The sequence below is a fragment of the Labrus mixtus genome, chromosome 11, assembly GCF_963584025.1.
Source record: "Labrus mixtus chromosome 11, fLabMix1.1, whole genome shotgun sequence".
Taxonomy (NCBI): Eukaryota; Metazoa; Chordata; class Actinopteri; order Labriformes; family Labridae; genus Labrus; species Labrus mixtus.
The window spans coordinates 1,017,857-1,028,184 of NC_083622.1; the positions used below are offsets into that span (position 1 = coordinate 1,017,857).

The 10,328-nt window shown below is 46.2% G+C and overlaps 1 protein-coding gene across 1 annotated transcript in view; it reads left to right on the top strand.

Annotated features, from left to right (window-relative positions):
• si:dkey-22o22.2 (putative neural-cadherin 2) overlaps positions 1-10,328 on the top strand; it is a 146,776-nt gene that overhangs the window by 123,612 nt on the left and 12,836 nt on the right. Inside the window, exons 19-23 of the mRNA XM_061049385.1 lie at positions 1,511-1,604; positions 4,557-4,741; positions 4,907-5,142; positions 7,320-7,597; positions 8,618-8,832. Coding sequence (XP_060905368.1) covers positions 1,511-1,604; positions 4,557-4,741; positions 4,907-5,142; positions 7,320-7,597; positions 8,618-8,832 — 1,008 coding nt within the window. The remainder of the gene's footprint in view (positions 1-1,510; positions 1,605-4,556; positions 4,742-4,906; positions 5,143-7,319; positions 7,598-8,617; positions 8,833-10,328) is intronic.

Sequence of the window (10,328 nt, forward strand, 5' to 3'; positions counted from 1 at the left end):
ACTTAGCAGACTCTTTTATCCAAAGTGACGTACATCAGAGAGTAAGAACAACACAAGCAAGGATCTAGAAAAAAGGGAACAATGTCAGTAAGAGCAAACGATCAGCTTTGAGTCTGATTGGACACACAGGTGCTGACAGGAAGTGACCAGAGGCAAAGCACAACATTGAGGGCAGTTCTTGAGAGCTCTAATCAGTATAGAAACCATCTTATAAGTCGTCGTTATCAAACAAAAACCATCGTCATTACCATCATCATCATCAATAATATGGAGACCATCATCATTAAGTTAGTAGGTATTCATGAAAGAGCTGGGTCTTTAGCTTTTTCTTAAAGGTGCAGAGGGACTCTGCAGATTGAATGGAGTTTGGAAGTTCATTCCACCACCGGGGGGCGACAGAGGAGAAGAGTCTAGTCAGCGTCTTAGGACCCTGTTGTGAAGGTTGGATCAGACGCCTTTCATTGGCAGAGCGTAGTGGGGGGGGGGGGGGGAGTGTAGACCTGGATCAGAGAGTTAAAGTAAGGAGGAGCCGTTTCAGTCGCTGTTTTGTAAGCGAGCAGCAGAGTTTTAAATTTGATGCGAGCAGTAACTGGGAGCCAGTGTAAGGAGATGAACAGCGGAGTGACGTGTGCTCTTTTAGGAAGGTTGAAGACCAGTGGTGCTGCTGCATTTTGTATCATTTGCAGAGGTTTGATAGTGACTGTAGGAAGACCTGCCAGTAGAGATATCACAAGAGCCTGTACCAGGAGCTGTGTAGCATGTAGCATGTTCTGACAGGTAAGGTCTGATCTTCCTGATGTTGTACAGGGGGTTTTATTGCTGCTGGTCTGAGGGGGTGACCTGGTGTTTCTGGTCTAACCCTCACGTCTCTCGATGGCCCCCCCCCCCCCCCCCCCAACACCTCCTGAGAGCTCATGTTTTTAAGACAGTACTCGTCACAGTCGACTGCTCGCCCCCCCTCATCACTTATTTAGCGATTCATACCATCTGTCAGCCTCCTGTAATTTACTGGAAAAACTCTGATTTTCTTCTCTCATGTATTTTTAGTGGATTTCCTCCTCTGGGGCCTTTTTCCACATGAAAGTACATTAACCCCGCTAATACGACTCCATCACGTAGCTCAGCAACATGCCATGAAGCAAACAATTAACTCCAGCTTAAGTCGCAGGTTTGACGAGCGCACAAACAGGAGCCATTTTTAAAAAGGCAGCTGATTTCACAGCTAAAGAGATTACAGCGCTGCGTTTGGAAGAGAGAGAGAGAGAGGGGGGGTGCGAGTGCTTCTAATGTGAGCTCATCTTCCCGCTGCGCTGTCAAACCGTGACCGTGCGTGCCAATGAGGCGTCGCCCGCTAACCTTATCTCCTTAAAGAAGCCTCCACTTTCTCTCCTTCACTCTTCACATTTTGGCTCGTTCCCTAAAGGGAGCCCCCTCGCTCTCAAACCTAATTCTTTTCAAAGCTGATTCATTTTTTAAACTTTTTTTTCCTCTCCTGTCTTTCACCTGACAGGTATCCTCCCGACGACGCTGCTCGGACGAGTTCAATCCCCCGACCTTGATGACTGGAGCGAGAAGGTGTACCGCTTCGAAGGCAAACCATCCAGGTACTTTGATCTCATGTCGGAGAGAAAAAAGACAAAAAAAACAATAAAACCTCTGAGATTACTGAGAGGTGACATGAAACAAGAGAGAGGGGTGGAAGGGATCGTAGAGACTGAAAAGTCACAGGGAGAAACGGAGAGAGAAGTCGACGGTTTGAAGGCAGATTTTTGGACTAAACAGCGCAGCAGATACGTTAGATAAAGAGAAGGCATGAAGGTGATGTAAGACGAGAAAACTTGAGAACACAAGGAGGGAAAAAGAACAGATGCAAAGAGGAATTTAAACTGCAGACATGTGAGGTGATGAAGTGTGGAAAGGTTTGAGGCATTTCAAACGATGAAACAAAGACAGAAGGACAAACAGGATTAAAGAGTTCAATAAGACTTTTAAGGTTTGAACAGGTAGCGTTTGTTTGGTTTCAGGCCGTGTGAACGCTGTGCAGAGTGAGGCCGATTTCCAACACGATTTTTAAGTCGCATTCATGATTTTAAAGTCAGGAAGTGAGGCCGACTTTCAGCTCGTCGCTCGTCTCTTTAAAACTGAACAGAGACGATACTCAGGCAGGCCGTCCAGATATTTTTAAGGCCGCATACGTTCATTTTACATCTTTCTTTTTAATCCATATAATCAAGATAAATCACACCACCACCCTCCAACAACTCCAACGCTCAGGTTGAACATCATTCTGTTGGAAACAAAATGGACGTAGTGTCAGCGACGTCACCTATTGGTTTCTGGACGGACGTTTCATGGAGGCGCCATATTGGAAATAGTGTCTAGAAACAGACAAAGGGGCGGAGCTTAGGACTCCAGACAAACAGCTACCTGTCAAATCACGTCCCTGATTATGTAAATGTATGCATGACGATTAGCCTTTTGCACCAGGCTGTAAACATTTTTAAATACGGGACCTAAGGGGGGTCTTTGGAGGTGGCCTCAAGTGGACACTTTAGGAACTGCAGGTCTCTTTGCACTTCAGCTTCTGCTTCTTTTTTTTTAACGCTGGAGGTTGTAGCTTGGTCTCAAAACCACAACAACAAATGTTACTGCTGAATGAAGCGGCTCACATCTCTTTGAGTCATCAGGTGTCAGGTGGAGTGAAGTGGATCAAATGAAAAGAGAGCAGCTGAATAAATGACACTGAAATGTTGAAGATCAAACACTTGTTTACTTTAAAACGCTTCACACGCTCCCCGTCGGACCCTTCGTGTGTGAGTCGGTTTGGATAAAAAGCATCCAGAGAACGTCAGATTTTCAAGCTTCTTCAGGATGAGTTAGAGCTCAAGCAGAGCGAGACTCCCTCTTAAAAGTGTCCCCTCTCATGTGACACGCAGCGAGAGATTCAAAAAGAAAATATAAAAGAGAGAGAGAGAGAGAGAGAGAGAGAGAGGAGCTGACAGATTTAAAATAGAGAGGGAGAGACAGTACAAAGGTGCAGAGCGACAAAGGAGGAGAAGAGGGAAATTGGGACAGAGAGAGAAACAGTTTGAAGGCAGAAACAAAGACGGAGTGAAAGAGAATGAAAAGGCAGAGGACGAGAGAGGGGGAGAGAGAGAGAGAGAGATAGAAACGGGGATCTGACATGTCAGGAACAGTGCTATTAATACTTCATAACCAGTCGTATTGAAAATTCCCAGTGAAGCGCAGCGAGGGCGCTCGTTTTGTTTGATGAGGCTGAGGCTCCATGCGGACGCGTTGAAAGGAGAGCCTGATTGCGCTCGCTGCCACCTTCCTCTTCTAACGAGATACCTGTGAGGAGGGACGGCGAGAGAACAAAGGAACGCCGGAGGATTTAAAGTCCTGAACGTTGTCGCTGCAGCCAGGAGAGAGAACATGTCCCCACAGTATGGATCAGGTTTAACGTCCTTATTATTTACATTTAGAAGTCGAGTTGAGGTGGAGTCAAGACAACAAGAGAAGAAGAAGAAGAAGAAGTCCACTTCCTGTCAGGGCAGGAAGTTGTCTCTCTGGGAGTGATCTGCAGGTGGCTAGGTGTTGTGTTGCAGAGTTTGAGATCTTTAAAAAGGTGACATGAATCCAGCAGACGGGTTCAGATCCGCCCCGGCTGCATCCTGGCCTCGGTTCAGTCACAGTCGATGAGTCCGTCTGATCTGAGGAGTCCTAACAGTAACACGGGCCCCGGTGACTAACATCAGGACCGGGGCTTGGATCCAGGGATGGGATCAAATCTGCAGGCACAGCGCCAACACTTTCACATCAAGCCCCTCCCCCTCCTCCCCCCGCAGAGGATCCATGTTCACCCACAGACCTCCATCTGGTCAGAGTCTGATCAGAGAATTTAAAGAAGGCATGAAAAAAAGATGATGAACAACATGAGAGCAGACTTCATGAAGTCCACTCAGACGGTCCCATATCAGAATCTTTAATCAGAAACGTGTTTTTCTCCTGAAATTAATTTATGATGAAACAGAATTAACTGAATGTTTGAAGCGCTTTCCCGACGTCGGGTTCAAATGTTCCCAAATCTGGAGATGATATTTAACAAAGATGTAAAATCAAGGTATTCTAGTTTCTTTAAGTGAAACTTAACCAATCCAGGCAGTGTTATTTCAACGAGGATCAACGAAGACTTTAGAATTTTTACTGTTAAAAAAATATGATTCCAGACCAGACTAGCCGAGACCAGAGAGCTCCTAGAACGAGACATTTAGGGATCGGGACTGTGGCTCCTTTCCCGCAATGTCATTCCCTACTCTCTCATTACCCGATTTCTGACTCTCTCTCTCTCTCTCTCTCTCTCTCTCTCTCTCTCTCTCTCCCTCCATCTCTCTCTCTCTCTCTCTCTCCCTCCATCTCTCTCTCTCTCTCTCTCTCCCTCCATCTCTCTCTCTCTCCCTCTCTCCCTCCATCTCTCTCTCTCTCTCCCCCCCTCTCTCTCCCTCTCTCTCCCCCCTCTCCCCCCCCCCCCCCCCCTCTCTCCCTCTCTCTCTCAGGTTGTTCAGTCTGAATCAGAGTTCTGGTCAGCTCAGTATCAGAGAGGGGACTCCTCCCGGCTCGTATCACCTGCAGGTCCGAGTGTCCGACCTCACCTGGCCTGACGTCACCTCCACGGCTCAGGTGGAGGTCAGGGAGCTACAGCAGGACGCCCTGCAGAACGCCGCGTCCATCCGCATCAGCAGTGAGTGATTTCAAAACATCACCCATAACTTTAAACTAGATGTTATACCACACAGCATTCATTATCATGCACCTGTGTTAGCATAAGCATGATGGAACATAACGTCCTGGTCTTCTCTCTCTCATTTTACCATCTTTTCATGTCATTTTGTATCTCCGCCTGCAGATCTGACGCTGGACGACTTCTTCAGGAGCGTTGGCGGTGAGGAGAGTCGGTTCGTGCGTCTGGGTCTGGTGTTGTCTGAACTCCTGCAGACTTCACCTGAAAACGTTCACGTCTTCTCCGTGGGTGAAGCCGGCGTCCGGGGAGAGAAAGAGTTAAACGTGTGGTTCGCGGCTCGCGGCTCGCCGTACTACAAGGCGGAGAAGCTGCACGGCTACGTCGCAGCAAACAAAGCCCAGGTGAGCCGAGCCCGAGAGAAATGACCGGTATGAGACATTTTCAGAAAGAAAGGATGAGGGCTTATTTTGGGGAGAAAAGAAGGACAAGTTAGACAAAGAATAAGACGTGCTGCTTTGTCCACAGGGGGCGCCACAACCTCAAAGTTCCTCACAGGAAACACAACCTAAGTGTGTCGGACCGTAGACTCAGAGAGTGGATCCATGTTTCACACTCTACACATGAAGGGTTAATGACACATTAATCACACATCAATTAAACATCACACACACACTCGTTCAGCACTCAGAGACCTTTAACACACACTGTAAAGCATTTAACGCTCCGTCTCTCACACACACACACACACACACACACACACACACACACACACACACACACACACACACAGGTTAACTGAAAGGTTACACACTCGTATGATACACTCACACATCTGCACACGTGTGTAAACCAACATGAATGTTTTAGATCCATTAAAAGCTGGAGCAGCAGCTGCTGACCCGAGGAAGGTGACCGCAGTCAGTGCACCATGGAAACACACATGTTCTACACACAACACACACATGTCGAAACACACACACACACACACACACACACACACAGACACACACACACACACACACACACACACACACACACAGAAAGTAACATTCAATAATGAATAAAAGCTCCGATGTGGGAAAATTGTTTTTTGCATGAAATGATAAATTCAGACTGATGTTTCAAGCCTCGATAAATAACGCCCCTGTGACATCTTCAGAGGAAGTAACAGAGGGCGAGAACGGTTTCAGCTGAGCCAGCGTCGGAGCTCAGAGCACGAAGGAACACGATGTGAACTCACAGTCGTTTAATCGATATGAGCGTACAAAGACGTGATGACGGCTGAGCTTAGTTACTGCAATTTATGGAAAAAATCAGGGGGGGATGGATTAGCAGAGAGAACTCCCATGATTCCCCACCAGTCATCATTTATTGTTGTTTTGATTGAGCGCCCCCTGGTGGTGGAATTTCCATCCTGTGACTTTAAATGCACAGTAAGTGTTTCTGATGAATAATCTCATCCGGCCGTCTTTTAACAGTCAAATGTTTCACACCCCGTAAGTCGTCTAGACTGACACATACACAAGGCATCAGATATGACCTCATAGAAACTGTCGATGGTCTGGTTTGCTTTAGAGGGTCTTAAAGAGGCGTCTCAATGAACGCCATTCTGTTTCAAACCGAGTTAAAAACTCCTCACGGAGGCTAAAAACAAGATGTTTGTGTTGTTGAAAGGTCACAAGGTCAGCACATGTCACACTTTAATGCATCATATTTTAACACCAGCGATGAAAACCTGAAGACGTTCAGAACAAAAGAAGGTATCGAGAATAAATACAGAGCAGGCAGGGTGATTAAAAATAACTCAAACAAACGCAGAAGAAGAAAAGTGTCTTTAATTATCCCGGGTTAAAAAAAAGGAAAAGTATCTCGGCTGATTCAGAATAAAAATGTCACAGAAATGAAAAAAAAAACTGGCACACAAAGAGAGAGAGAGAAAGGGAGGGGTGGGGGGGAGTGTTGGCTCCGGAGCCAAAAAAGCGAATCCTCCGCCTGCGGAGAGAAAGTCGGTGAGGAGACGAGTGTCAGCTGAAAGACTTAAAGTCCTAAAAAAAGAAAAAACCCACAGCTGGAGAACGACAGGAGCCCTGAGGGACGCCGATGGAAACCTCTCACCCATAAAGACAAAACAAGAGAAGAAGAATCGAGGTGACAGGAAGGGAAACGAGAATCTTTATGAAGAGGGGAAATGACAGAGAGACAACAGAGTGAATAAATGAGGATGGAAGCAGAAGAGTCTGATTTTCTTTATGCAGGTAGACGTCACTTCAAACGGAGCGGCTGTCACTCTCTGAAACTCTCTGAAACTCTCTGATATGTTCAAACAGAAATCTTAACTTCAGAGAGTCTTTATTTTTCTCCCATTAGAGTTCAACTTTACTTTGTTTATGTTGTTTGTTTACAGTTTAGCTTCAACATTTTGTTTAAAGGCACAGTTTGTAGATTCCACCACTAGGGGGCTCTCAATCTGTCAAGGCTGGCGGGGAATCATGGGAGTTCTCTCTGCTGAAGGTTCGACTGTTTGTGGTCATGCCTACATTTAATAAACTTAAAGAATGTATTATTCTGTGTCCTGCAGGTGGAGGCGGTGGTGGGCGTGTCCATCTCTCAGGTGGGCGTTGACGACTGTCCGCACACGGACTGCGCTCAGTCTGGAGGCTGCAGCACAGAGGTGACCTTCAGCCAGGCCCCGAAGGCGCTGAGCAGCGGGAACACGTCTCTGGTGTCGCTGTCGGCCAAAACCAAGGCTCGCTGCGGCTGCCGAGGGCGAGAGGCCATCCACCTGCCCTGCTCCGCCTACCCCACCAACCCCTGCCTCAACGGGGGCACCTGCCAGGACGGACCGCTGGGATACAGGTAGATAAGGGAACGGGGGGAGACATGCAGCAGATTCTGTGTTTGTTGTTTGTTGTATTATTACACTAATGCAGCCAGCTCGATGTCCTGAGCCGTTAACGATCTCGATGTCTGATGGTAGAGGCCGCTGAGTAAAGAGTCCATCAGTGTTAACTCATCCATTCATACACATTCACACCCTGATGGTAGAGGCTGCTGAGTAAAGAGTCCATCAGTATTAACTCATCCATTCATACACATTCACACACTGATGGTAGAGGCCGCTGAGTAAAGAGTCCATCAGTGTTAACTCATCCATTCATACACATTCACACACTGATGGTAGAGGCCGCTGTGTAAAGAGTCCATCAGTATTAACTCATCCATTCATACACATTCACACGCTGATGGTAGAGGCTGCTGAGTAAAGAGTCCATCAGTATTAACTCATCCATTCATACACATTCACACACTGATGGTAGAGGCCGCTGAGTAAAGAGTCCATCAGTGTTAACTCATCCATTCATACACATTCACACGCTGATGGTAGAGGCCGCTGAGTAAAGAGTCCATCAGTATTAACTCATCCATTCATACACTGATGGTAGAGGCTGCTGAGTAAAGAGTCCATCAGTATTAACTCATCCATTCATACACATTCACACACTGATGGTAGAGGCCGCTGAGTAAAGAGTCCATCAGTGTTAACTCATCCATTCATACACATTCACACGCTGATGGTAGAGGCCGCTGTGTAAAGAGTCCATCAGTATTAACTCATCCATTCATACACAGTCACACACTGATGGTAGAGGCCGCTGAGTAAAGAGTCCATCAGTATTAACTCATCCATTCATACACATTTATATTCTGGGGTTAAGTGTCTTGCATAAGGACACATCAGACATGTGGCTGCAGGAGCTGGGGATCTAACCCCTGACCTTCTGCCCACTGAGCCACAGCCGCCCCCTGAAAGCAGGATGATCAGAGATGTTCATTATAAAATCAAAGTAATCAGATCCTCTCCCTCCGTCCTCTCAGGTGTAAGTGTCCTCCCATGTTCGATGGTCCCGAGTGTCAGCAGACCAAACACAGCTTCGGCGGTCAGGGCTACGCCTGGTTCCCTCCCATCATGCCTTGCTTCCAGAGCCACATCTCCCTGGAGTTCCTGGCGGAGTCACCGAACGGGCTGCTGCTGTACGACGGGCCGCTCGGCCCCGCCCACTCCGGGGAGCAGGAGGACTTCATCGCAGTCGGTGAGTTAGACCATCAGAGCTTTAAAATGTGTTCAGGTGTCTCCATCAGGGTGTCATCCTCAATATACCTGGATCAACATCATAGAATAGAGAATAGAATAGAGTGACTTTATTGATCCCAAACTGGTAAATTGTGGTGTTACAGCAGCAGGTTATCAGAGCAAATAAAACAATATAAGAATAGAGACATAAATAAGCGCTTAAAATATAAATATATACATTTATACATCAAGGATTTAACTTAACATTCTTACTGGTTAAAAAAATGAAAAATGAAATACAACATTTATTCAGGCTTGTCAACTGAATGTAAAAATACTTGCTGGAGGTAAGAGGTGTAAGTTTACAGAAACAGTGATGACAGTGGTAAATATTTAATAACAATATAGAGGGTTCTCCAGAGCTGTGCAATCAAAGATATATATGTTAAAGTGCAGGAGTGTAAAGTCATGTCAGTCATGTTCACATTTTTAATTTAGATCAACAGCTAAATGATCTCCACAACACTCTTTAACAATCATAGGAAGTCAAAGAAGTGGAAGTCTTTATTTTAGAGGTGAAGACAAGAGACGTGTTACAAACGAACACCAGCAGAAGATAATCCAGAGTTTAATCAGAATCATAAACCATCATTATTAACAGTTCATTCAGACGTCCTGCAGAGAACATTAACTTCCTGTTTCATATCTGTTCTTACAGTATGTTTAAACAAAAAGCCTCACTTTTTTTTAGCAGGCAGATTAATCACTAAATCATTTCAAAGATGGACTCCATGTCTGCTGGATCTGATGTCAGCACAGACGCTGCACCTTTGATCATGAAGTTAGTCATTCTCCCACCATGCTGTCTTCACCCAGAGCTTTGACCTTCTTCAGTGTTGTTCCAAGTGGCATCACTCTTTCTGCGACTCACCATAGGGGATGAAAGTTTGCTTAGACGTTGAAGGATTCTCACAGAAAGCTACAGCAGTCACGTTTTCCTGCAGCAGATGTATCGAAGTGTCGCAGTTTCAACTGTGAAGACGCTGTTCCATTTGAATTCCATGATCCGATGAGTAGACTCAGATTTGTGCTGGGGAGAAATCCAGGTCGAGGTCAGGTCAGCTGACTGTTAAAGAAGAGAGCAGAATGAGATTTTGTCAGGAAACACTACCTACACATGAACAGAATATCATCTTTGACCACCGGGGGCAGCAGCGTCCACACAGGGTTCCTCACAGGAGCTTTACCACATCAGTACCAGATGATCTGAGGAGTCTTTCCTGCAGTCCAGGTCGTACTGAAGCGTGGCGCTGGGCGTGGCGTCTCTGCTGCTCTCATGAAAACTTTTTTTTTTTTTAATGCGGCATCCTTCAGTGAAAAAGTTGAAACATAACTCTGAACTTCTGAGCGCTCTAACAAACATGCTAATCTCACAGAGCTGCTTTCGGCCCGCTCATCTTTTTTTTTTCCACCAAACACAAAGAGTGAATCAATCCGCCCACAAAGACGCCGACT